Source organism: Struthio camelus, chromosome 3 (genome assembly GCF_040807025.1).
Source record: "Struthio camelus isolate bStrCam1 chromosome 3, bStrCam1.hap1, whole genome shotgun sequence".
Classification (NCBI taxonomy): domain Eukaryota; kingdom Metazoa; phylum Chordata; class Aves; order Struthioniformes; family Struthionidae; genus Struthio; species Struthio camelus.
Window position 1 is genome coordinate 8,141,148 of NC_090944.1, and position 26,975 is coordinate 8,168,122.

The window sequence follows — 26,975 nt, forward strand, 5'->3', positions numbered from 1 at the left end:
GAGGGAGTTGGGGCTTTTGTTTCAGGTGGCTCCTGATTGGGTGGGTCAAGCACCCTTGTGAGTCACTGCTGGGCAGAGGCCTATATAAGAGCCAGGCCTAGAGCCCAGCTCCCAGAGTGGGGCCAGCAGAGGCAGCAGTTTGGGCAGCAGGCAAAGAAGGTGCCTCTCCCTTTTCTGCAGTGGTGTGTCCTTCCCTGGGGCATGGTCATGACATGCTGCAGAGCACTTTCCCCAGTGGCAGTTGGAGGTGCTGCCTCAGCTGTGTGTGAGGCTTCAACCCAGACAGACCCTCAGACAGCAGATGCAGCTCTGCAGGTGTCAGGCTGCAGGCAGTGCCTGGGGCCTTTCTGTGAGGCCTGGGCTGACAGTCAGCTCTCCTGTGCAAGGTGTGCTGTGGTTGACCCTTTGTATTGCCAGATAAAGGAGCTGGGGGAGGAAGTGAGCAGGAAGTTAGCAGTCCCTCTTCTAACCTCAACCATTCTGTGATTCTGTGAAACCTCCTGTTGTCCCCTGTGTCACAGAGAACACCACTAAAAGTACAGGATGCAATGAGTTCTTTCCCACGTCTTCTTCCGGAGCTGGGAAAGGAGTTTTTTTTTCAGCCATGAAGCTTGGCAAGACGCGTCCACCAAAGGATGATCATCGGAAGCAAGGTAGGTGCTGGGAGGAGGTTGTTCCCTGATCCAGTACTGCTGTTCCAGGAAAGCCCCTGGTCCCATCCACTTAACGGATGAGACTCCCCTCCCGGCCCCGTAAGTGGCACACATCAACGCTGTTGGTAACTCAGGGATTAGACAGGGAGCATTTGGTGGACAGGGTGAAGGCTGGAGAGAGGGTCTCCATGGGGGAACTGGCAAGCAGGGATAGATGGAGAGAGCCTTACACTGAAGGCTTTGCCAGATCTCACCCGCTTTGTGAGATCATGGTGAAACCTGGAAGTCAGGTGGGCAGTTTCTGGCTTATTTTAAGGATTACTTGCAAGTGTAAGAGCAAAAAGCGTGATTTAGCCCTTTCACTGCTTCTCTGTGATGCATGGAGACCCGCATGAATAGCGTTGCAGCAGCACAGTGAGAGGTAGGGCTCTGTTGCCTCAAGGTTGTCTGTTCCAAGGTCTCGATACCTGCTACAGTGCTGAAATGGGACACCTTTCTGGAAAGGCAGAAGGTGGTTAGCGATCGGAAATTTGTTGTTGTTTCCATTCGGCTCAAATTATGATGTTTCAGTGACAAAGAAATTGGGGAATGCCTTTTTGTGGAGGAAGACCAAATGTTGCTTTAGATATTCTTCATGGGCAAATCTTTGTTGTTCAGCCAGCTTTTAAGAGAAGAAAGGAGGGATTTGGCCTGAGACACTATAGAGGTAGAGGCCTTGGCAGACTGTAGAGGCATAATACTGAAACCTTGGTGATCTTCCTGCCCTCCCCAGTGAAAGGGTGTTCTTCTTGTGGTGGAGACTTCACCTAAGGTGATGAGGAAAGCCATCTGGGATGCAAAGGCATGAAAAGGCTGTACTTCCAGATTGTGGAGTACATTCACATGTAGATTTACCAGTGGTGGGGGAACAGTTGCAACAACTGTTCATGTGGTCATTGCCTCACAGCTGTGTGTATCCTTCCTCCCCCTTTGCCCTCCACAGGGCGTAGTCCTCCCAGCATCCCTCCTGAGTGGTGGTCTGCTTCTTTCTGCCATCCCAGGCAGATTGCCAGTTCTGCTCGGGTCAAACAAACCCACTGAATCACTGCAAGCAGAGCTGGGAAGGTGCTGGTCTGTCCCTCCACCCACACGTGGCAGGATGGAATCTGCTTAGGTCCCTCAGTGGAAATGAGGACACTCTTTTCACACACAACTTGCTGCAGTGCCTCTCTCCACCTAGGAAAGCTTTTCCTAACATCCAGCCTAGATCCCCCTCACTTCAGCTGAGGCCCAAGGTTATTTCTGTATTATCTCACAGAACCGGGCCAGACTATGGTGAAGCAACTGATCCAAGTCTTGGATTAGCCACGAGGTAGGAAACCTGTTTCCCAAAAGCGATGTCTGTGCTCTATGCGTGGTTTTGGTAGTATTTCCCCCTGTGCCAACGAAACAAACCAGTGACCCTAAAGCAGCTCCCCACCTCCCTTCATCCTCAGCAGTGCATCACCTTATGGCAGTTAGAGCTGCAGCACATGTTCACATGCTCTTTTACCTCGTGAAGTCTGCATTGCTCATTTGTCGGATTTCAGTTTTCCAAAGCTTATTGCCTTCATGAAACTGTGCTGGCACACAGCACAGGTGGAATAATGTGTCACGCTACGCAAACCTCTTTTAAAATCCATTTTAAACCAGGTTGTCTGTGACCTGACCAGGTGACCACTGTTCTTTGTATTTCCAGGAGAGGTTGATAGGATGTATTGGTTACCTTTCTCGGAGTCTTTAATTATCCACCGAGTGGAAACAACAAGAGACGTTCTTTTGTCTGTGTGCCTTTATGCAGAGGAACCTGCTGTTTTGGAAGCAGAAGACCTGGGCCGAAAAGCCATGAGACTAGGAGGTGGACTGGACCCAGACACAGTCTCCTTGGCTTCCGTCACGGCTGTAACCACCAGTGTCTCCAACAAGAGGTGAAGGCCAGATGTGAGCTTGTGCAAGCCAGGAGGTGATGGCAAACTCTCAGACGTGCCTGCTCCCCAGAGCCATGTGTCCCCTGAGCTGAGCTATGCTGGAAATCACGTTGCCCCATGCAACCGTTTTCAGAAACGCTTGAACAAAGAATGTTCAGTGGCATTTCACAGCCCCTGGAGTTTATATTCCTCTCATGCCAAGGGAGCTGGCACTGTGAGGAGTAACCCTGGGAAATGCTCTGTCACAGTCTGCAGTGAGTTCCTCTGTTGTTTGACGGAGGTCTTTTTTCCTGCCCTTTGGAAGGTCCAAGCCTGATATCAAAATGGAGCCGAGTGCTGGGAGGCCGATGGATTATCAGGTAGGTGACAACGCTGTGCCCCCAACTTCAGCTCGGGGGGTTCAGAGCCCAGGGAGAGACCATTTCACAGGGAGTGTTTAAGGGGAGGAAGAGGCAAGTTGAGAACTTTTCTTTCACGCTTTCTTGGACCACAACTATCAGCAGAGTAGTTACTTGAGGAGCTGAATCTCTTAGTTGAAGCCTTTGTCCCCGATGGCCTGTGGGACAGCTCTGGGACCAGGAGGAAGGACTGACAGTCACTTGAGCAGGCCTAGGCTTGCTGGAGTCCCACCGAGGCTGTGCCTCCTCCCCGTGCAGCAGGTTATGGACCTTGGCATGGCGTTGTTGGGAGCGAGTCCAGCGCGGGTTTCAATGTACTGCGCTCACAAAAGCAACTGACAATTTGTTTGTTAAGTCTGAAGGCTGGCTCACGTGTGAACGACTGTTTCAGGTACTGTTCCTGTGGGAGGATGACTTTCAAAAAGCTGGTATTTAAATGCTAGAGTGATAAGCTATATCTCAAGTAGTTAACTGGATTTGCTGTCCATTGTGACAAGCCCAGAAAGCCCAGCTTAATCAGGGTTTGAAGCAGGCAATCTCCAACACAGTTCTCTTAATTTCCAAAGGCTTTCAGTACCTGTTTTAGCGTTCCCAATTGACGAGGCCTGGCTGGCAGTACTCGTTGGATTTCCTCTGGTAGGTTGGTGCCTGGTTGCTGTTATCTTGTTCCTCTTCTCGTTTTCCCTGAGTCATGCTGATTCGGCAGCCGTTTACTTTTCTGTCCTTGCGTGTTAGTGCAGTAGCACGTTCCTAGGGATGTCTGGGAACAATGCAAATAATGATTTGTTGTTAAAGGTTTATTGTAGACCACATACGGCGTCCACTTCTAAATCCCATGAGAGACCAGTTGACATCAGAAGATGCAGTAGAGCAGTATGTGGAAGAGGTTTAATTATACGCATAAAAAGCCTAAAGCAAGTTGCGAGGACGACGAGGACTGAGTGTCCCTGGTTCGGGAATAGTATAATCGGAATGTAAGGAGAAGGAGGAAGGTGCAAGACGAATTATGTGCAAGACAGAGCAAGAGGTTCAGTTAATTGGCCAGTGCAAACAGGAGTATCACAAGGCTGCTCTTCATTGGGAATGGTGAGGGAACAGAGCGGTGACCTTAGCTGCTTACCTCCTCAGAAGGAGTCTGAGAGTATTCGCACCTACCTTGCTGCCCTTGAAATGAGGAAGGGATTTGAGCTGGGTTTGTTAAGCTGGTGCAGCTTTGGGTGAGGGGTAGGAGGTTGCATTTGCAGCTCAGCTCCTCTGCAGTAAGTCAGTTTGTGCAGCAATCAATGCCAGGCAGTCTTGTCCTCTTCTTTAGAGAGCTCAGCTGTCTTTTATCAGCTTCCTTTTATGAGCGGTTTACCCCTTGTATTTTTTAGCAGAAGCAAGTTAAGCCAGTTAGGGCATCAGTAGCAGAGTGTCTGCTCCTGCAGCTTAGCTAAATCTGTTCAGCTTTGTGCCTTACGTGCTCTTGGAGCAGAAGAGCCATCTGAACGGACAGGGCTGCTCTGATGCTCCTACCTCCCATGCCATGCCGCAGCTCTCTCAGGCTTGTAGGAGCAGCCCTGTCTCTTTTGTGTGATGAAGAGAGACTACCCAGCTGCCACCCCGGCACTGAAAGCACCTTGGAGAGGAGAGCCAGGTGGAGACACAGTTTAGGGCAGCCAAGGTGGAGGTCCATGAATCTCTCTCCCCAGGTCAGCATCACAGTCATTGAGGCACGGCAGCTGGTTGGGCTCAACATGGACCCCGTGGCCTGTGTGGAGGTTGGAGATGAAAAGAAATGCACGTCCATGAAGGACTCGACTAATTGCCCTTACTACAATGAGGTGAGCTGGATTTTTCCTGAGGTGCTGCTCCAGGCTCGTTGCTCCTCAAGGCCTAGACTGCAGTTTGACAGCAAATGACATTTATTTGACTTTGTTTTTTTTTCTTTTTCTTCTGTTACCTTTTGCTGGAGTAAGATGAAATCACAAACCATGCAGAAGGAGGGATGAAACCTTGGCCCTCTGGTATTTTACAAAATGGTGACAAAAAACCAAAGCAAAACAAAACCCCTCACTCGATCAGTCTCAAATTAAATGAGCCTGTGCCCACTTTCTCAGTTTTTCCAAGAAGTTAATGCTTTATTTTAGTTTCTCAGATCACTGATGCTGTCAGTTGTTGGGCTGACATGGGTCCCTCTCCAGCTGTGACGTGAACTGCAGGCTGTTCCTCTGCACAGACACGTCTCTGTTGGTGGGATATGGACCATGTTGTCCTTCAATTCAGAAGGAGCCCATGCCTGCTTCCCTGCTTTCACGCATGCTCCTTCTCTTTCAGTACTTCGTCTTTGATTTCCATGTTCCCCCAGATGTCATGTTCGATAAGATCATCAAGCTGTCCGTAAGTGAGCATGGTTGTGTTGTCCTTTTCAGTGGGCTTTGGTGGAAACCAACCCATTTTACTTACTTGTTGGGATGGATTTAAGACCCTTGATGCGAGACCTCTGGCAGGAGCGGAGGTGCTCAGTCCCTCTCTCTCAGCCCTCATGTCCTACGAGCCTCACCTCCTTTGCAGACCCCCCCAATCCCTCTGTCAGTGTCCTTATTGCTGCAGCCACACCCCTCCACTCGTGTTCCCTATCTTCTTCTGTGGCTGCTCTCTGGTATTTCCTAGCTAGGTAAAACTAAGCCTGTCTCAGGATGTCTCTTTAGGCTTGGGGAGAAGCAAGAGCTTCCTGAGGCTGCCAGTGGATTCCCTGAAGCATGAGAGTGGGTGCAGCTCTTGAGGAAATTCAGAAGTGTAAATAATGAGAGCAAAACAGACACTCCAGCTCTCCCCAGAGCCGCAAAGGAAGACTAGGAAGGAGATTCATAGATTCACAGATCAAAGCAGGCTGGCTAGGAGCATCCACATCTATCCCATGCATAGTCTGGCTGTGTAATTTCTCCCAGGAAGGGAATTAAAGCATAGATTTCAAGCATCTTTGAGACACTTCCTTGAGGAGAATGTCTCAGTGTTTGTTGCCATAGTGGCTGGAACACTGCATCTTGTTTCAGAGATGATTTTTTTTTTTACTTTTTTTTCTATTGAATATAAGTGTACACTTGCTTGCAAGACTGCTAAACAAGAGCTGCCAACCACACTGTGCTTCACAGAGTGATTATGTCTCCTGCCCAAACTAAGCAAGATGCATCAAATCCTTTAATGTTTGACACTGAACCGTTCTAGAAACAGCCCTACCCCTCCCAGCATGCCTGGGCATAGAAAAAGCTCTGACTTGTTTTTCTCCCTCACTTTTCAGGTGATCCACTCAAAAAATCTCTTGCGCAGTGGGACTTTGGTAGGCTCCTTCAAGATGGATGTTGGAACTGTTTACACCCAGCCTGGTATGTCACCACAATTTGCAAGTGGTCATATAGATGCCTACCTTCACCATCAAATAAATGTCTTTAGTATCCCAGGTGCAAGCATGTCATCTAGGCTCCTTCTGCAGTCCGAAAAGAGCCCTCAGCCTCTCCAGAAGATGGTATATCCCATTCTAGGATAAGGCATAATGCACGCAGGTAGAATTGTCCTCAGATGTGCCATTCTCTCTCCACTGACCTCCTAAGAAGCTTAGATTAGCTTGCTTAGGCAAGATGTTGACCTTTCCGAGAGCTGAAGGTCTAGCCCTGTGTGGCTGGCCTTTAGACCAAGACAGGAAGATGCCCAGTGTGCAAAGAAAGAGAGGTTAATTAGAGCTTCTGTGAGAATGTCATGTTGCTCACTGATGCTACAGCCTGCCTTGACTTAGCACAGAGGGGCCCAATGAGTGCTACTAAAATCCACTGTGCTATCGTGGGCTTTGTTTAGAGGACCTCTGTTTCAGGGAAGCCTGTTTTATAGAACCATAAAAGAAATGTGGAAGCTTTCAGCATCCTGCACTCGCTGTGCGCAGCGAAAGCAGGCATGGTTGGGATTAGTATAAAGGAGGTCCAGAAGGGTCCCTGGAGAGGTCATTCAGTCCATACCCTTGCTCTTGGGAAGGATCAGCCCTACTCCGTGACAGGCTCCCTGCTGAGCTTCTGCCTGAAAAGTCACTGAATCAGTGAATCATCTTGAACGTGTCTGGCAGACTGATGAAGCAAACCCATCTGCAGGAGAGGAGACTAAGAAATGTCTGTTCTGTACAGAAGAGCATGGCTCCTTGGAGGGCCCAGGGCTTGCAGCATGCCAGCGTAAGGAACACCTGAAACTTCCCTTTAGAGAAGAGACATCCAAAATCACTGGGATTTTATCTTAGCTTATGCATCAGGCCTTTTTGTAGCACTCTGCCCCTCTGAAGAGTCCTGAGAGCTAAGTTTCCGTTTCAGGGGTGCTCAGCAAATGATGCTGGAAGGTACCTTAAGAGAGCGTCTCCTCTGATGCACTCCACAGAAGGATGAGATCTTTCTCGCCCATCTAAGAGGCACTAGGCCTTAAAAATGTCCAGTGATGGAAACTCCACACCTCTACAGGCAGTTTATCCCATTGCTTCTCTGTCTTCAACATGAGGCAGATTCTCCCAATGGATTTTCAGGGGGTTCTGTCTGGAATTCCTCACACCTGAAGATGTCTCTTAGGCATGCATGCAGGCTTCTGCAGTCAAGTGGACAGACATGCCCAGTGCTCACAGTAATTCCTGTAATTCTGATAAATGTCTGTCTTGTTCCATGGCTTTCAGAGCACCAGTTCTATCACAAATGGGCCATCCTTTCTGACCCTGAGGATCTCACTGCTGGACTTAAAGGTTATCTGAAGTGTGACGTTGCTGTGGTAGGGAAAGGGGACAACATCAAGACACCACACAAAGCCAATGAGACAGATGAGGATGATATTGAGGGGTAAGGATTCGTAGAGCCGATTTCCTGTATCCTTCCTTGGGAATGAGCTATGAGCTTTTTGTGTCACTTTATTTTGGATTATTCAGTAAGGACAGCACCCCTTCCCAATTAGGCTGACAGCCCCTCTAATAGGCATGCTTAACTTGTGCACTGCAATCAGAAGTGCCAACTAGATTGTTTCTTGGAAAGAGAAGAGTTGCTAGATTACTGATGCAAATCCTGGTCACATCACTACAGACCAGTCCTTTATATCAGTTCAGACCCTCTGCTGCTGGTTGTTCACTTCTGCATACCAGCACCAGCCTGATGTGAACCAACATAATGTCCGTGCTTTTTAGCTGTTGCTCCAGTTGGCCGTTGAATGGGAGCCACAGAAGTGAGGTTGAAGGGAAGATGGGAAATGATGGCTGAGGTCTCCCTACCCAGTGCAAGGACAGAGAGGAGCAGTTTGTGTAAGTGTTTGCCAGGTGACATGAGTGGGCAGAGCTCTTCAACTCCCCAGAGCATCTGAAAGGCCATGCAAGAAGAGTCAAGCGAGTTTAAAACGTAGTTGTAGCCCTGAGTGTTTCAAGTCAATTAAATATCTCCAAGTGCGATCACAGACTTGCAAGTCCATCTCTCAGCCTCTGCCCAAGTAGTCAGCAACTAAGCTTATCACGCTAGTATGAAAATGCTAGTACAGCCTTCTTGACTTGCTGGGCACCAAGGGGCTTAAAGCAGCATGTGAACTCTTTTGGACTATTGTTCCATGCTGTAGTCATGCTATTATCCCACTTTATCGCGGACAAAGTTCCTTTAGAATTGTTGTTCACAGCATCCTCTGTAGCTCTCGGGGAAGAGGGAAGAGGCAAGACCTGCCACGAGAAGCCATTTCACGGAGCTCAAGTTTCCTTCCAGTATAACCACCCCAGTTCTCCTTATACCCTGGCAGGGTATGAGGGCCTTTTCCAAAGGTAAAGGCCCTTCTAACATCCCATTCATCTGGGCTGCTGCAGATGTCTAAACTAGGTAGAGATTAGTCTTCCCCTCGGCTCCACTGCTGATAATGATTGTATCCCTTTAAAAAGATGCAGGTTGTCTCTGAGGCACCTCAATGTGTTGCCATAAGGTTTCCCTTATGAAACCGCCCTTCCCCGTCCTGAATCAGGAAGGTGGGCAGGAACAGGACTATGATAAAATATAGGGCTGCAGAAATGGCTACCTTTCCACCTCCTCACAGCCTGTGCTCCAAAAGTGAGGCAGCTTCTCCCTCTTCTGCAAGTCTCTCCTGACAAACCTGCCAGGCCCAGGAGCTGTTTTGAGTCCTGTTTTCTGATGTTGCAGGAACCTCCTCCTTCCAGATGGGGTCCCTCCGGAGCGGCAATGGGCTCGTTTCTACATAAAGATCTATCGAGCTGAGGGGCTGCCCCGTATGAACACCAGCCTCATGGCCAATGTGAAGAAGGCTCTCATTGGGGAGAACAAGGACTTGGTGGACCCCTATGTGCAGGTGTTCTTTGCAGGGCAGAAGGTGAGTGAGCTGCTTGCTATACCTTTGTGACATGATAACGTGAGCAGGGCTAGCCATTATGCAGGTTTGGGACTACGTGGCCAAGGATGATCTCAGCTGTCCTGGCATGTAGATGTTGAACTGTGTGACAAAGCTGCTTGTTTGTCATGTACCACGTTCCCTTCTCTTGCCCAGACTACGAGGGGGTTGCATCAGTCTGCAGTCTCCAGCAGTCTCTATTTGGGAGAAGAAAGTCCCGAGCAGAACACATGTTGCTATCATGGTCATTAGCAGGGGAGGAGTTGAGGTCTGAAAGAAGGTGGGTGGCTTGTGGGCTCAGACCCTTGTGAAACATGTGCTTTCTCCTCCCACTTGGCAGGGGAAGACATCTGTGCAGAAGAGCAGCTATGAGCCTCTCTGGAATGAGCAAATAGTCTTCACAGAAATGTTCCCCCCATTGTGCAAGAGGATAAAGATCCAGATCCGAGACTCTGACAAAGTCAACGATGTGGCCATTGGGACCCATTTCATTGATTTGCGGAAGATCTCTAATGAAGGAGACAAAGGTAAAGCTAATATGAGGGGAGGACTGAGACACCTTCTTCATGGTAGAGAGAGACTTCCCTTTGGCAGAGAGTTAGCAAAATAGCCCAGGCTCCTTCCCCAGCCCTGGAGACAGCTGCTCCTTGGTGGCCAGTAGGAGAGACCTTTATTCCCTGCAGTGGTTTTCTGAGATCACTGGGCACCCATTCCCTGAAAACCAAGTCCCATAACATGCCTCCAGTCAGAAACTTGAAAGAAAAGACACCCAAGAACAATTGGCCCTTCCTGAAAATTCATGGCCATGAATGGATGAATATCTGACAGGCTCTCATGTTCACACAGACACACACATGCACGCATGCACAAACGCACACACACACACAAATGCACTAGCGCACACGTGGACAGGACCAATGTAAAACCAGAGAGGGCTCTATGAAGGTGGCTAATGAGGGTTTCTCCTCTCTGTTGCCTCATGCTGGGTGGCTTGCCCATCGGAATAGTTATGTGTGTCTTTGGCGTGGTGAGCTGCACAATCCCCCTCACTGCTGTCACCACAAAATCATCTCCATGTATTGTTGCATGTGTGTATTTTCCATGTGCGCGCACGCACACACGCATGCTCAATCCTGTACTACCCTACCCAGAGCAGGGAAGTGATGCCATTCCATGAGCCAGCTTGAGCCCTGAGACAAAGCCATGCCCTCCTTCTTGCACATCCCCTTCACTACGTGTGTGTCTGGTCTCCTGCAGGCTTCCTGCCCACCTTTGGCCCTGCCTGGGTGAACATGTATGGCTCCACTCGGAACTACACCCTAATGGATGAGCACCAGGATCTGAATGAGGGTCTGGGTGAAGGTGTCTCCTTCCGGGCCAGGCTTTTGATGAGCCTTGCTGTGGAGATCTTGGATACCAGCAACCCAGAGATCAACAGCTCCACTGAGGTGCAAGTTGAGCAGGCCCCATCAGTTGCCGATGTAAGTCTTCCCTGACCCTTCGGTTGCCAGTGACAAGTGCTGGGTGTTAGTGATAGTTTGCTCAGTCCTCTTGGTAATTATGCCAGGTCTCATAGACTGAGGATTTTATTTAGTGTTGCACTAAATGTGCTGGATCCCCCAGCACGACAACAAATCTTGCAAAGATTTTTTCAGGTTTTATGGTCATTCAAAAAGAACATGCAGTGAGCCTAGACACCGAGTTCAGCCAGACACCTATCTCTTAGAAGGCTTGAGCAGAGGGAGAGAAAACCCTCATAGTCTCCATGAAAACCTAGACAGTGGCACCTCCCCTTCATAGAGCCTGTGTAGGTGTTCAAGGTGCCGAATGTGGCCTTCTGGGACCCCCTGCCCTGTGGCTTGTTCTCCTAAGGGTTCATCCAGCTGACCTTAACCTTGAATCCTAATTGCCTGGGTTTTTCCTGCAGAACTGTACTGGGAAAATGGAGGAATTCTTCCTCTTTGGAGCCTTCCTGGAAGCTACCATGATCGACAGGAAGATTGGTGACAAACCCATCAACTTTGAGGTCACAATAGGTTGGTGGTTTTCTGAGGAGGTTGGTTTTGAAACATGCCCGGCAGAGACTGCAGGAGCCAAGGCCAAAAGCAGGCTGTTTACCCCCTCTTTCCATGCTAACATTTGACAGAGCATCCGAGGCTCTCAGTTTAGGAAGAAGGTGATGGCTACTTCATTGGCACAAGCCATGCGTGTCCCCAGATGAGCTCTTTGCTGCGTGATCTCCTGTCAGCAGTGGATCTGCTCCATCTCTCAGTTGAGAGCACCTGGCTTTGCGTTTCCAGAGGTTAACCACCAAAGGAAGGATGTATGTTTCTAGTGGCTTGGAAGGGGGCATGAGTAGAGGACAGATTTCTGTTGTTAGTTTGTAATCCCTGGTCAGGGTTTCAGAAAGCTGAACTCCACTGTCCCCCATGGTTCCTGCAGAGGAAGTTGCTCCCCAGCCTGAATTAAAGGCAGGTGACTGAGGCCGTTTAACCCCAGTGTGAGTTATAGCCCTGTGACTTCTTTCCTGAGGTAACTATGGGAACCAGATTGATGGCATGGCCAAACCTACCTTGCGGAGGAAGAAAGATGGAGGGGATGGGGACGAAGAAGAGTCTGAGCTGCTCCAGAACTCAAGTGAGGAAGATGGTGATGAGGATGGAGAGCTGGTCTCCATTTCCTCATCTCAACCCATGAAACCCCTGGTCACAGACAGGTAAGAGTGCCCACCTGGCCACCAGAGGGCTGCATTGCTGAACATGGCAAGGGGAAAGTGAGGGAAGGGACATTGCAGTGTTGTAATGAGGTAGGAGAGGTCTGTCTCCTGCCAGCAGCTGGGAAACAGACAGGCAGTGTGCTCCCTTGCCTTGCAGGAGAGGGAATTAGCATCTGGTTTCTGAACGGTCTGTAGGCTGATGGGAGCAGCAGACCTAAAAGCTCGTGGGGAGAGATGTGACTTAGTTCCTTGTCCGAAGGTGTTGGCCTGTGTGCCAGGTATCTGAGCTCCCCCGAGAGTCAGCAGAGATGGAGTCAGTGCAGTCCCAGGAACCTGGAGAGTCATTCAGCCAACCAGTCCTAGGAGCAGCAGCAGCCGCCACTAGCTCTCTGTGCCCTGTGAAGGGAGCTTAGCTAAGTGCTTGTAGAGACCCCATCTTGGGTATTACAGCTAAGAAGAGCTGAACACCCACCGCCATTGCCTACAGTGCTGAGCACTCTTGTCGATTGCCTGTTGTCTCATAAAGGTTGAGTTGACCTCTCAGCCTACCCTACAGAGGGCCTCTCTCATCTACGCAGCCAGTTATGTGCCCAGCGCTCCTAGCTATCCACACCTTTAACGCTCTACCTCTGTGGCAAGTTAGGGGAAAGTTAACCAGTGGATTCAAAAATCATTGGTTGGCATTAAAAAAAGCAGATGGACTGCTGCACATGCAAGTTTCAGACATTCAGAAAACCAGCCTAAAAGACAGGTCCCTGCCTAGGACCCTTTGATGCCACAGCAAATGTGTGAATGCACAAACGCACTTCTGCCCATCAGGGAGGAAAGAGGGAGGGAGATGCCTGGGCTTTGCGTCTTTGATTTCTCTAGCTGCCTGACATAACGAAAACATCATGGAGACCATTTAGAGATTGGCAAAGTCTACCTTGAAATAAGGCATAGATTTCAGTAATTAAGGTAATTTGTGCTGGGGCAAGGTGCATTTGGAATCGCTTGGGATCTGAAAAGCTAGCCGAGGTCACAAACACAGAGAGGGGAGGATACAGAAACTGCTGGAGGAAGTTCATGAGAATGGGTTAGCAGGAGTTTGGGGTAAAAGTCTTAAAATCCTTTCAGTGTCTAGATTTGTAGCTTCTCTCTCTCTTTTGGTCAGTCTGTCTATTCCCATTCCCTCTAACTATTGGCATGCCTCGTTCTCGTGTGTCAGTGTCAGAGAATCAGGATATGGGGAAAGTAGATCCTATTCCTGGGACTGCCAAAACTGGTGAGTTTCACTGGGCAGATGAGTTCTGTTCTCTCTGCTTCAGTTTCTCCATCTGTAGAATTGAGGCAATTCTTTGCAATGTGCAGGTAGAAATTACCCTAAAAGACAGATGATCCAGACAGCTACAAATGTGAGTCTACTCGATGCTTTCTACCCCAAGCACCTGGAGCTTCAGAAGGCTTTTCAGAAAGCCCAGAAGCAAATGGGATCAGGACCTGGGTCTTGGTATGTCTAAGCTGCACGTCATCCCTGGCCAAGATTTGAATAGAAAGGACTTGTACTCAGGAAGGCTAATCGGATTTAACCTGATGAGATGTATTGAAAGTGGATTATTGTAACTATTATACCAGCAGATAGATGTTGCTAATCAAAATTAACTGACTGACTTAATTCAACTGGGAAATGAAAGAGACTAACCTGAATCAAGGCTGTTTGCATTCTAGATAGAACTGTCTGCCTGGGGTTGCTGCACTTGTTAAGCAGCCCATTGGGAAGGTGAATGCAGAAGGGAGATGGAAAGCACAGATGTTTTACAGAGCGTATTCCCCTGGGCTTTGCTTTTCCTACTCCCTTATCAGAGCACAGGGAGTTTCACCATCAACTGTGGGACTCTGCTGACATCTTCTGGCTAAAAATAACCCAGATAGCTTCACAAGATGAAGTGAAGCTGTTTTGTAACCTAAGGGTGATTCCAGTTGCAGCAGGATCTGCAGTGGCTTTATCCAGGGTGAATCCTGGCTCACAGCGGATGCTCAGGCTGCCTTGGGCAAACCAGAAGCATGAACCTGTTCTGCAGGGCATGCCTGTGATCCTGGCTCTTCCCCCCCCTTTTCTGTGCCATGACTATTGTCTCTCCATGCCACGTCCATCCCACAGACGAATGGAAATCTGGCAGCTCTGCAAACAGCAGAGACCTCTGCCTGTTGTGAAGGCCAGGGGGGTCTATAAGAAATGCTCGCTGGCTTTCAGAATAGGGTGTTAGTGCTTTGGTTTCACTTGTGCTCGCTCATGGTGTCTGCCTGCATGCGCTGTCACACTGGAGCACCTGGCCAATGCATGCAGCCCCAACCCTCCCTGGGCAGAGGCAGGGGTTAACCCAGGCAGGGCATGCCTGGGGGCAGTTTGGGTGGGCCTTGGCTGGGAGGGGAAAGTTCCCCCCAGGCATGGCTGGCCTAGCTGTGGACTTGGGTGGGGACCGGTCTGGTGCTAGGAATCACAGAATGGTTGTGGTTGGAAGGGACCTCTGGGGATCATCTAGTCCAACCCCCACCTCCGCTCAACCAGGGTCACCTACAACATTTTGCTCAGGACTGTGTCCAGATGCTTTTGAATATCTCCAAGGAAGGAGAGTCTGCAGTCTGTCTGGGCCACCTGGTCCCGTGCTCTGTCACCCTCACAGTCAGCAAGTTTTTCTTCCTATTCATATGGAAGTTCCTGTGCTTCAGTTTGTGCCTGTTGCCTCTCGTCCTGTTGCTGGGCACCACACAGAAGAGTCTGGCCTCCTCCTCTCGACGCCCTCCCTTCAGATACTTGTCCACATTGATGAGATTCCCCCTCAATTTTTTCTTCTGCAGGCTGAAGAGTAACAGCTCCCTCAGCCTTTCCTCCTAGGGGAGATGCTCCAGCCCCTTCATCATCTTAGTGGCCCTTTGCTGGACTCACTCCAGGAGCTCCATGTCTCTCTTGTATTGGGGAGCCCAGACGTGGACACAGTACTCCAGATGTGGAAGGGTGCTAGGAGAGATGGAGTCTCTGTCCTTGAATGTGCAATTCATATATGCTACTCCCAGCGCCTTTCCTCTTGGCCTGACTTCATGTATATCCATTTCCCCATCCCAGCGCTCTGACATGCTGAGAGAGGTGGGGGGCAATGGCCATTCCTGTCTGGGAGTGGTCCTACCACAGAACATCCTTCTGCTTCCTGTTGCAGGAACTGCTTCCACGTGCCATACTTTGAGAAGAAGGCCTGCAGGTACATCAAGAGCTGGTGGCCAGACCAGCGCCGGAGACTGTATAATGCCACCATCATGGACAAGATTGCAGACAAGGTGGTCAGTATGTGCTGGGGATGGAGCTGGCTCAGGGGATGGGGTAGGCCATTCCTGGCACATCCAGGCTCCCTGCATGTCTCTGCAGCTTGTTACAAAGCAGGGCCAGACCGTTGCAGAGAGCCTTTATCAAACTCATGCCAGGAAAGAGGAAGCTCCGCAATACTAAACACTCCACAGAATGAATGGCCAAACCCTGGGGGTTGAATGAATTTTGGTGTGGGTCAGACCCAGAGTGTCCCCCGGAAGGCTGAAGGAAGGTGGGAGACTTTACCTGCCTGGACTCCTGGAGTGAGCCCCTTTTGTGGCAGAGCCTCCTTTGTAGCCTGAACTGATTGCTGAGGAGCCTTTGTGATGCCTGCAGGTGGAGAGAGGTGAAATTCACATCAACTGAAGCCAACCTCCCCCAGCCAAACATGTGCCAGAGCTGAGCTCTGTGGCAGGAAAGCCTGGAGAAGAAGCAGGTGTGTGCTATTGGCAGTGCCAGGGCTGCTCTTCATGGAGTGGCTGTGGTGCTAAACCTCAGCCTGCTGTGGGGCTCTGCTCCACTGCCCCCTTCACTGCTTCCCCCCCATTGCCATTCCAGGAGGAAGGCCTCAGTGATGTGCAGGAAACGATCAAGAGTGAGAAGCCACAGCTGGAGCGCTGGCTCCGAGGGGTCCTGGAGGAGCTGAGCAGTGGGTGCTTGTGAGTAAAAGACTAGCAAAAGCTGCCCACCACAGACCTGTGCTCTCAGCCGGGATATGGGCAAGATCATGGGACTGAGAGCATGAGCTCCCCTTGCGTTATGCTCCGAGATGACAGGCAATCATTTTCTTGGCTTAGCACACCACCATATTGATTGTCTTCTGCCTTGGAGCATGGGCAAGGTGGTACTCGCCTCTGAATTCCAAAGACCCCCAGCCAGTGATGAAAGCCACACAGACTCAGTCTTGTGGCCTCCACAGGCTAGTGCCTGAGTGGTACCTTCTCCTCATGCACGTCATTGAGTGCTGGGTGTAAATAGGCCACTTGGCTGCGATTGCAGCGCACACTGAAAGAACAAGGGCGCTTCCGTGTAGGCAAGTGCCCTACTGCTAGCAGAGATCCAGCCTGGCAAGGCTGCTTGCAGAGAGCCAGCAGGCTCTCGCAGGATTCATGCTGACGAGCTTTTCCATCAGGTGCTTTGTGACCTTAGCTGACAAGGACCAGCACCACTCTTCCTGCATGAGGCTGGATCGAGAAAGACTCGAGTCCTGCATGAGGGAGCTGGTAAGTGTGATTCAGTTGGGGAGGAAGATTCGGGAATGGGGCTGGTCCCCATCAATGCGGTAGGGAACCTTGGTCCTTAGGGGTCTTGACTTCCAGTCTCTGCGGATTGGTGGTTTGAGGTTTATTGCTAAAGAGGGGGACCCAAGAGCACTTCCTGTCTTGCACAGGTCCCACATGACCCTTGGGTCCACACCACTGCGTCCCCTCCATCACGCTCTGCTTTTTATTGGGAAGAAATCCCGGAGTGCAGAAAAGGAGTCGCTTTATTGTCAAAGAGTTCAGGAGAGGGGAAAGCAGGAACGTAGGGGACTCTGCCGAGTATAGATGCTGCAGGGCTAACCCTAGCCTGGGTATTTGGAGCTGGTAGGCCAACTTATTGGAAAGGAGCTGTGCAAAGACCAAGTGGTTTATCCAGCTGACACAATGAAGCTTCATTAGCCAGCTGCATACAACAGAGTGATGAATGTGACCTGTGGAAGCCTCTATGTCCCCTCTTCTGAACTGCCAGATGCTGATTTGTAGTGGAGTCAGGGAAAGGGGAGAGGCTATGCTTAAGACAAGGCTTGAAGCCACTGCAAAATGCCATAAGCACAACTGACACCTCTCTGTCCCATGGCAGGCCCTGCTGGGGCAGAAACCTCTGTGCTGTGGACCCTTCCTATATCCTGCTGAGGTTAACAAAGGGGCGCCAGAAGTACCATTATCTGGATGCACGTGGCAGGACTAAGGCATTTGTGTCCTCACCACGCCTTCCTAAACGCGGGGAGACCTGTCTGCTGCTTTTGCCTTCTCTGTGCTCCATTGTGCTCTCATTCACAATGTGTCCTGGGCTCCCTTTTAATCACAGGAAAACATGGGTCAGCAAGCCACGACTCTGTGCTCGCAGGTGAAGAACACCACCATGAAAGACAAGGTGAAGCTGGTGCAAAACTTCCTCCAGAAACTCTGGTTGTTAGCTGATGAGGTGAGTTGCCCTCCACATGGAGAGTGCCTGTTAGCTGGGTCAGCTTATGGGCAAATCCTGCGTGCAGGAGAGTTCCCTAGTGACACAGGTCTTCTGCAAGGAGCCAGTCCAAGAAGAAAAGACCTTTGTTGGGCTCTGCTCCTTTTCTAAAGGACCTGTATGTTCCTCCTGTGTCAAGACAGGTGCTTAGACTTCTATTAGGTGGTCTGAAGAGAGGTGCTCAGCCAAGGCAGCATGACCACTTCCCTCCACTGACTACACCAGTTATATCTCATGTGCTAATTAACCAGTCTGTGGTGGGAACTGAGCCCTGGCTGTCCATCCTGGTGCACCGTGAGCCCAAGCCAAAATGCCCAGCCCTAACCCGTCCGCAGGTGAGGCCAGGCTTAGCCCTGGACAGGGCATCCCTGGAGCTGGTTGGAGGGACCCCTTGAGGTGGGGGCGTTTCCCAGCCTGGCCCAGGGCCTGAGGCAGGGCCCTGGCCTGAAATAGGTCACCAGTATACTTTTCACCATCTGGCAACTTTGCATAGTCAGTCTATAAACTGCCCCATGCCTCCCAGGTTTGCCTATACGCTCCTGGATTGGGAAGGATGAGCATTAATATAAGTTGAAGAGCCCTTCCCAGACAGTAACAGAACTGGGTCCTCTTGCAGTTGAGCTAGAGGATGGTTTTGCCTGCCTTGAGCCGTGACAAGGCCGTGCAATTCCCCAGGGGAGCAGCCCCCAGAAGGTGGCAAATGTCCACCCAATATTGAAGTGAGCAGCCTGCAGCCATCTCTGATTTTTGCTAATTAGAGAAAAATGTTAAGTAGGTAGCTCTTTGGAGAGCTTTCAGATGAAGCCATCTAATTGTTATCACTGCGGTGTACTCTTGCTTCACTCCACCTCATGGGTGACAGTTAATAGCCGAATATGTTAGAGCTGCTCACAAAATTTCCAAAAAGATGCTATTTCTGCAAAATCTTTTGTTCCTTCCTGCAGAAAATTGCAGTTCCTCTGAAATTCGTGCAGTTTCTACCTGGGTCTGTGTGGCTGCAGCCATTTGGGGTTATTGGTCCACGTGGAAGTTGTAGTTTTGGCACTTGCTGTTCTCATTTGCCAATATGGGCGAGGCTCCTAGGCTTGGTGAAATAGCCCATTATAAAGTAACTCTTTTCTCTGCTTTGGCTTGCCACAGCAGAAAATAAAGCAGGCTCTAAGGCATGATAGGAGATGTCCAGAGAGGGAGCTGCTTCCATTGTAGGGAATGGAAGTGCAGGGCACCTGCCCTACAGTCCTCGTGGGCACTGAACTAAGAGAAAGGGAAAATCTTCAGCCTTCCAATCTGGAGTTAATATCTCTTTTTTTTTTAAATTTTATCAGAACAAATGTAAATCCCAGTTTCTTTCCTGCTAGGCTTCACCTTGCCGGTGTGTCAGGGGTCAGAAAGGGCTAAGATGCTGACAGGGCTCTTTGTTGGTGTTCACAGCCCCAGCACACCATTGCTGACCTCTTCATCTGGATGATGAGCAACAACAAACGCATTGCTTACAGGCGTCTCCCTTGCAAGGATATTCTCTGCTGCATTGTGGATGAGGAGATGGGAAAGGACTGGGCCAAAGTGAAGACCGTCTTCCTCAAGGTGCCTGCCCGTCTTCCTTGGGGGAGCTGAAACCACAAGGAGGGAGGTGAAGCAGAGACAGAATGGGGGGGATGGGGGTGGAGATGAGAGCTGGGTACCAGATGGGTCTGGTAGGTGATAGAGGTCTGGAAGGAGAGAGATGTCCTATTGAGTTTGCTGGGAGGGGAGCTAGTGGCTTGAGAAGAGGAAGCCAGTGTGCTGGGAAGAACATGATGCATGAGAAAGAGTAGCGGACATGATCCAGAATGATAAGGGGTGGGTCCCTGGGTTTAAGGAGCAGCGGTACAAGGTGAGGCCGCAGAAGGTGGTGGGCACTGCAAGAGGTGGTCTGTCCAATCTCTAAGGCCTCTCCTATGTCCCTGTAAACTCTCTTGTCCCTTGTGCCCAGCTACCTGGGAAGAGGGGCTTTGGACCTGCAGACTGGACAGTTCAGGCCAAGATGGAGATTTACTTGTGGCTGGGCCTCAACAAGCAGCGCAACGACTTCCTGAGCGGCGTGCCCTGTGGCTTTGAGGAGAAGATGACAGCCAGAGGCCCAAACCTGCCATCCTTTCCACGCATCAGCCTCCTTTACACGAGTAAGAGGGCAGGCTATGGAAAAGGCAGGCGGGAGCCTGGTTCAACACCACTTGGGCCAAGGACCTGCAGGAACTGAGGGGGAAATATGGGAAATACTTCCACATGTGCCAGTCTGAGGTCTCCCACTGTTCCCATGGGGAGCTGGGGTGGGGGACTTCTGCACCCTTCTCCTTACCCCATTCCCAGCTGTCATTCTGCACATCGTGAGCAGGACCCTGAAGAAGTCCATATCCATTCAGGATCCATGCTTTAAGCCGACTTCCTTCATCCGTGTTGGCCCTGAGCAAAAGTGTGCCTCTGAGACCTTGCTCTCCATGGCTAAGCTCCAGGGATGCATCCCAAGCTGTCTCACTTCCCCCTCTCTCTGTCACAGAGAAGCAGGTGTTTGAGCTGCGAGCCCACATGTACCAGGCCAGGAGTTTGTTTGCTGCTGAGAGTAGTGGCCTTTTGGCTCCCTTTGCCCGAGTCGTCTTCCTCACGCAGAGCCAATGCACCGAGGTGAACACTATTTCCTGACCTGGAGGAGTGGGCAATCCCTGGGGTTGAATGTGATAGGACAAGTATCATCTGTCCATCCTGCTGCCCTGCCATGGGGCTGGGTCTCCTGACTCCTGCAGAATCATGGATCAGGTTGACCGTGGGGTCCTGGGGTGCGAAAGCAGCCATAGCACTGGGGCCTGACTAGCTATCTCGAGCAACCTTGCACCCAAAGGAAGCCTGTTGGAAGTCTCTTCCCCAGCTGCAGGCAAGTCCAACAGCCCTTTCACTGCATGTCCCTGGGCACAAGCACACAGCCACCCCGTTTCTGTGTGACTGAGCTTTCAGCTGCCTGGTGAAGAGAAACTGGACCCTACAGGAAGCAGGAGGTGTTTCTGTGCCATCTCTTCCTGTGCTGAAGGCTGCCGAGCTTTAGCAAACCTTGTGGAAGCTGGGAATAATTTGTGCCTGCCTGCTGTTTTTTCCTGGGAGAGTCCATGGGAGATGCGCTATGGCTCACTTGCCTACAGAGCAAGCGCCAGCCTACCGGTGCTGCCAGCACTGAAGTTGCAGCCTGTGGCCTGGCTCAGACAGGCCAGGCCTGGGGTCATTCACGGAAATGGGGTCATCCCTGTGGCTGCCCCTTTGCAGGGTACTGTTTTGTCCTGATTTGACAGAAGGAAGCAGATGCTCAGGCAGAGAAAATTAGACCATCAGAGCAAGGGGTGAACTCTGGGAGCTGCAAGTATCTTGGGTCAAGATCTGCCAAGCGAGTTAGACCTGTAATTCCCCTTCCTTTGGATCAGGCTTCAGATCCTAATGTGGCTCTTTCCTGTCTCTTGCCCCATAAGCCATCAACCCTCTAATGGGTTTAGCCCCAGGTGCCTTCACAGTATGATCCAGTAAATATCTGTGATCCAAAGCACTGCTTGGCAATAGCATTAATACCCAATAGACTGCAGACTGCCACAGTGTCCACATCTGCATCAGGGCTGCCTCAATTCTCTGAATAAGCAGTGGGGAGAAAAGGACCTTTACAAGACAAAATACATCTCATCTATTTTAGCCATACACCTTAGGAAGAGACAAGCGGTGCCATAAAGAGATTTCTTTTCTCTCCCCTCCCTAGTCAGGGATCCTGGGGTGCCTACCATGAAGTAAGGGAGCCTTTATGTTGTGGACATGTAATGTGGCCCAAGATAAATCCCCTCATATTTTCAAAGTAACCTCCCCGCTGCTCGCAGCGCTGCAAAAGTCCTGGTGCAGGAAAACTGAGATCAATATCCTCTCTGCTCCCGTTGTTCAGAGCCTTAGGCCCTGGCTGCTACTCCTAGCTGTAGTGGTAAATGCTGTTTCTGTTCCTCCAGGTTCTCAATGAAAGCCTTTGCCCAAGCTGAGACCAGCTGCTGGTCTTTGACAATGTGGAGCTATATGGAGAAGCTCACGAAATGCGGGACGACCCTCCCATAGTTGTCATTGAGATCTATGAGCAGGACCCAGTGGTAAGATGAATCTCAGCAGAGGAAAGCATTTCTGATTCAGGTACTGAGATCACTCCTGGCAAGGCAGCTGGTGCAGCAGATGTGAGAAGAAGTGTTTTTCCTGACCTGTGGAAGATGTTTCCTCCCTGTTTCCCAGGGCACAGAAGAAACTAGGAGCCTCTGCTGCTAATTGATCTCTTGCACTCGTTGGTGTCTTATGTTTGGAGCCAGAAGCAAGAGTTCAGGTGAGGCTGGAGGCAAGGATATATTACTGTAGTCTCTCCCTGTAGAGCAGTGCTCAGTCCTGGCCTCATTGCTGCCCCAACCCTGGGCCACCTCCTTCACCTTCCTTAAAGAAGTTGGTGCATTAGGAAAGGCCTTGTGGATGGAAAGGCACCAGTGGAAGGTGGCACTGAGCTTTGGTCACGTACGTGCAGCAGACTGATCCTGTTCTGCCCACACTGGGGAGTGCTGTGGGGCTAACTGTGGAGACCTTTGGTTGGTCTCTCAAGGCAGACAAGAAGCCCGATGCTAAAAACGCGAGTGCTGTCTTTGCCTGGCCAGGGCAAAGCTGACTTGATGGGCCGCACCTTTGCCAAACCTGTGGTGAAGATGTCAGATGAACAGTACTGCCCTCCACGGTTCCCTCCGCAGCTGGAGTGCTACCAGATATACCGGGGCAACTCCACAGCAGGCGACCTGCTGGCTGCCTTTGAGCTACTGCAGGTAGCAGCTGGACAGAGCCATCCCAGACCGAGGGAGGGAAGAGAGCGGGAGGGGGTGTGGGGGAGAACCGCGTTTAATCCATGCTTCTGTTTCTGAGGTGCTGCAAAGAGTGGTTAGTTCATGCATCCTAGAAAAGCTAGCAGGGTGTAGTATAGCTACTCGCAGCTCAGTGTGAGGGCAGCTCCTGCAGAGTTATGCTGGTGTGCAATGAATGCCAGCTTCTTTCTGGCAGGGAACCCTACTAAAGCGTTGCAGCAGCACAAAGTCTCTGCAACATCCCTGGGCTATGGAAGCTGTCATTGGGAGTCTTGGTTCTCTCAAGAGATGTCAATGGGAAGGTCCCAGGTAAAAGGGGTGTGAGTTCTCATAGAGGAAGATGGTGTATGCTAAGCATCTTTGACAAGGAGCTCAGGGTGGGGGCTAATCTCTCTCTGTAGGTATCCCTCTCTTTCCATTGACTAGACAGAGCAGGAGATGCCTGGAGTGGTTGAAGGTGGTGGAGTAGAGACCTGCTGGCTTTGCTCAGGCTTTGAGCTGGCCAAAGCCTGTCCGTATCAGCCTGTCAGCTGCACTAGTGGGTGGGCTTGGAAGTTTGCTTTGCTGCTGAATGTGCCCTGTGTGGAAGCATAGCACCACCTCTTCTGCTCCTATGAACACCTTTTCCCAAAGTGCCTGTACTGTACAGTCAGTGGATTGCTGAATCGTCTAAGACTCTACAGACCCAGTGCAGGAGAGCAGGGTGTGCCGGTTCCCCCAGTTCAAAAAAGCAGACCTTAATCCGTGATGCATCTCTTCCAGATTGGAGCTGGGGGCAAGTCAGACCTGCCTCGTGTCGATGGACCCCCAGGCATTGACAGGGGTCCCATCCTGCCAGTGCCACTGGGGATTCGTCTGGTGCTGAGTAAATACAGAGTGGAGGCAAATGCGTTGACAGCAGAGGGGTTCGTCTTGGGGCGCCAGACTTGAATGCTGCACAGCCAGATGGCTACACAGCAGAAGGTACTGTGTTGTCATGGCCTCGACCAGATCCCATTATGAGGGCTCCATCTGTTAGGCGAGGGTGATGTAAGGCAGAAGACTCTGTCAGTGGGTGTTTGAAGGCCAGGAGGGATCTTAGAGGTTCTGATGACAAGTTAAGCACCTACAGCCAGATGTTTGGATTGCAAGGACCTGCCTGTACTAGCTGCACAGGGAGTTAAGCTGCAGCAGCCCTAAAAAAAAAAAAAAAAAAAAAAGCAGGATGACTGGATTACTACTTGCTTGCTTTCTTAACTGTGGGCACCATAGCAAGCCTAGGAGCTGCAGTAGAGGGCACTTGGTCTGAAATTCAGAGGAATGCACATTAGGGGTGTACACCTACACCTGAAGTAGTCACGCTGACTCTCCCTTAGTATTGGTGGGAGGGGAAAAACCCAAGATTGGTAGCCTGAAGCTCATTTGACCTATCTTGGACATCAAGGACAGGATGCCTGCTGCTTCTCTCTAGTGAGATATGGTGACACATCCATCAGGGCTCCTCACCCTAGGCTGACCTGGTAGACAATGGTGATGTGGGCAATAGAGACAGTGAGGTTTGGTGCATGACTCACCCGGCTGTTGTAGGTGTCTCTGCTAGGAGGAGATGCTGCTGATCGGATCCCCAGGGGCTCTAAAGAGATCCTACGTCCACGTTTTGCAGACTTTTTCATCTGGTCAAAGAAATACTATTCCTCTGGTGCGCAGTGTGAATATGGCCATGGGGGGACAGGAGGTGGAAAAAGCTCGTTTCAGGGGGACTTTTAATCATGGTGTTGGTCTAATTATCCCAAGAAAGGAAAGGGGAGGAGGCAGTCATTTCCCTGTTTCTGACAAAATGCTGCCAGTGCTGAATGAAGAGCCACTGCAGATGGGCTAAACTAAACTGATGTGGTCCTGCTCTATGGAGTCTGAGGGCAGAAGAGGGCTAGGAGAGGAGTGCTGAGGGCATCGGAAAGGAGATGTTAGGCTGTTGCAGGTGAGTCATGGGGTGGTTTGTGTGGGGTCAGTGAGAGAGCATGCTGCATGCCAGAGCCGCATGGAGAAGGAAAAGAAGCTTGAGGGCTCCATTGCTGCCCAGGTGATTTTGTGTGCCGTGAGGGATCCTTGCTCCCAGGGGATGAGGAAAGCCAACTCCTTTGGCTCCAGCAAAGAGGTCTGGCAGCAGTTGGGGGCAGTTCTTCTCACCTGTATGCCTTTCCTCCTCCTGCTGCCCTAGATGTTGTTCTGGGGACTCAGAGACCTGAAGAGAGTGAACGTGGCTCAGGTGGAGTGGCCCCGTGTGGACATTGAGTGTACTGGAAAGGGGGTCCAGTCAGCTCTCATCCAGAACTACAAGAAAAGCGCCAACTTCAGCACTTCAGTCAAGCGGTTGGGAGTGGTGAGTGTTGCCTCTTTCCTCTGAGCCCTTGGCCAAAATCCAGGCTTGGCTGGAGCTCAAATTGTGGCTGCTGGCCCCTTGCTTCCGTTTGCCCACGATAGTAAAGGAAGTGATCTCCAGCCTAGTTGGGGATCCCCTTTCTGTGATGGCTCCCAGGCCCAGCTCTGCTGGAGTTACATGAGACCTCTTCCTCCAACATGATCTCTCTTTGAGTCCCTACTGGCAACCACCACAATAGACATGCTGTAGCCTACATGCAGCCCTTGATAACTAGGACCCCTTTGCTTCCAGGACCTCCCAGAGAATGAACTGCTTCACCCGCCCCTCCACATCCGAGTGGTGGAGTGCCGGGCTTTTGGGCGTTATACCCTAGTGGGGTCCCGTGCTGTCAGCTCCGTCTGAAAGTTCATCTGTCGCCCACCAGAGAAGGCAGCCCACCATTGGAATATGACAGGTACCAGGCTTGGGCCAAGAGGGACAGGCTGGTGTGGGTCATTGGTGGGGCACTGCACACGAGTGAGCGATATAGAAAAGAAGGGAGATGGGTAGTGGGTTGTAAGGACTATGGGGCATTGTCTGCTTGGTTGTTAAATGAATTAGGATTCAAGGTTCACATCAAGGGGTTGGGAAGCCGTGGGGGCATGAGGTCATCGTTGCCTTTTGATTGGTTTGATCCATGGGTCTCACTGTGATAACTGCCTACTCTTCCTGATACCTGTCAGACAAGAAAGCCTGGTTCACCACTAACACAGCTGTGTTTCCATGGCTCTACAATCTCCAACTGTTCCTCAGGACTGGGAGATGAATTTGCTCAGGACAGACAGCTCAGGCTCCCGTGGAAGAGATATAGTCAATACACTTAATGCAGCCTGGAGGGCTGGACTCATCGTTGTGTCATTGCAAGTAGCTTTTCTGTCCAGGGCACGGGCCTTGTGCTCTAGACTAGACTGAATTACTTAGATCTCTGGCGATTATAACGAGAGCCTGGGATGGCTTGCTTAGGTGGAGATGCCTTCCCTGTGGACATTTGTAGCAAGGAGACCTGAAAAGTCATGGGGACAGCAGCAAGACCAGCAGTGTTCCTGGCACTGAGGTGGCCAGTGTTTGAATCCCAACCAGTGTACTAACTTCCCTGCTTTGGTCCTTCTCTGAACAAGAGGGTCACACGCCACTCCTGTCTGAATCCTGTAGGATCGCACTTGAGCTCTCAGTTTCCACTCTGCACTATCCTTTCTCTCTTGTTGTCTGTCTTTCTCTGTCCTCTGTCCAGTTGAACTGCTCAATGGCTCTCTGGCAATGGCCGACAGAGGTCCTCCCTCTTGCCCCACGGGGGAGCTTGTTGTCAAGGTGGAACCTGAGGTTCCCATCAAGAAGATGGAGACCATGGTGAAGCTGGAAGCTGTGAGTATCCGTGTGTCGGCACTACTTTAGCATGTCTGTCTTCACTGCATTGTCAATAACTGGGTGATCCCCCCGCAAGCAGAGGCCACCTTGTGCTGTTGGGCATGTAGTTGGACTGATGCCTGGAATTAAAGGCCTTGGGGTCATAGTTAGTTGCACTAATCAGTCACGTCCTGTCCTGTCCTGGCTGAACTCAGCTGGTGCTTGCTGCCCCAAGACAGCCTGTCCTGGGCTAAGAAAATGAGGTATTGGTACGTTTTCCTGTGAAGACAGTTAAATAGGAATGAGCCCCCATGAGCATAACCCTGCCCCTGTGTTGCTCTGTCTGAACCATCGTTCTGTGAATGGTGCAGACTCGAGATGCATGCACCTCAGATGCATGTGGCACGGGGCTGATCCAGGCACACAGAGTCATCCTGATGCAGGCAGAGCCCTTTAGACCTACTGGGTCTGCCCTGAAAAATCAGCAGTCTGCACATGGGACAAGCAATGTGTCCCCGAGGAGTCAGACTTTGCTCACGTGTTGAATAAGCCTGTCACCGTTTTCTTGCCCAGAATGGAAATTGGAGCACCCTCCTGTAGCTGTCTACTCCAGAGCGCTCTCTACCAAAAGAAATGCCTGTCTCTCTACAGGAAGCCCTTTGTAGGGACATGTCCTCCTCTGCAGGCAAGCAGCATGTGTGC

The 26,975-nt window shown here is 50.8% G+C and overlaps 1 protein-coding gene across 1 annotated transcript in view; it reads left to right on the top strand.

Moving 5' to 3' along the window:
- The first annotated feature begins 201 nt into the window (after window positions 1-201).
- The window catches only part of LOC138066526 (otoferlin-like), a 45,733-nt gene continuing 18,959 nt past the window's right edge, over window positions 202-26,975 (top strand). Inside the window, 26 exon segments of the mRNA XM_068936392.1 lie at window positions 202-247; window positions 522-653; window positions 2,473-2,599; window positions 2,904-2,958; window positions 4,689-4,820; window positions 5,314-5,376; window positions 6,278-6,362; window positions 7,679-7,838; window positions 9,162-9,348; window positions 9,707-9,893; window positions 10,624-10,847; window positions 11,294-11,402; window positions 11,899-12,082; window positions 15,277-15,397; window positions 15,981-16,081; window positions 16,555-16,645; window positions 17,493-17,609; window positions 19,080-19,232; window positions 19,621-19,810; window positions 20,185-20,309; window positions 21,656-21,790; window positions 22,334-22,495; window positions 23,294-23,413; window positions 24,729-24,890; window positions 25,182-25,344; window positions 26,161-26,291. Coding sequence (XP_068792493.1) covers window positions 202-247; window positions 522-653; window positions 2,473-2,599; window positions 2,904-2,958; window positions 4,689-4,820; window positions 5,314-5,376; window positions 6,278-6,362; window positions 7,679-7,838; window positions 9,162-9,348; window positions 9,707-9,893; window positions 10,624-10,847; window positions 11,294-11,402; window positions 11,899-12,082; window positions 15,277-15,397; window positions 15,981-16,081; window positions 16,555-16,645; window positions 17,493-17,609; window positions 19,080-19,232; window positions 19,621-19,810; window positions 20,185-20,309; window positions 21,656-21,790; window positions 22,334-22,495; window positions 23,294-23,413; window positions 24,729-24,890; window positions 25,182-25,344; window positions 26,161-26,291 — 3,462 coding nt within the window.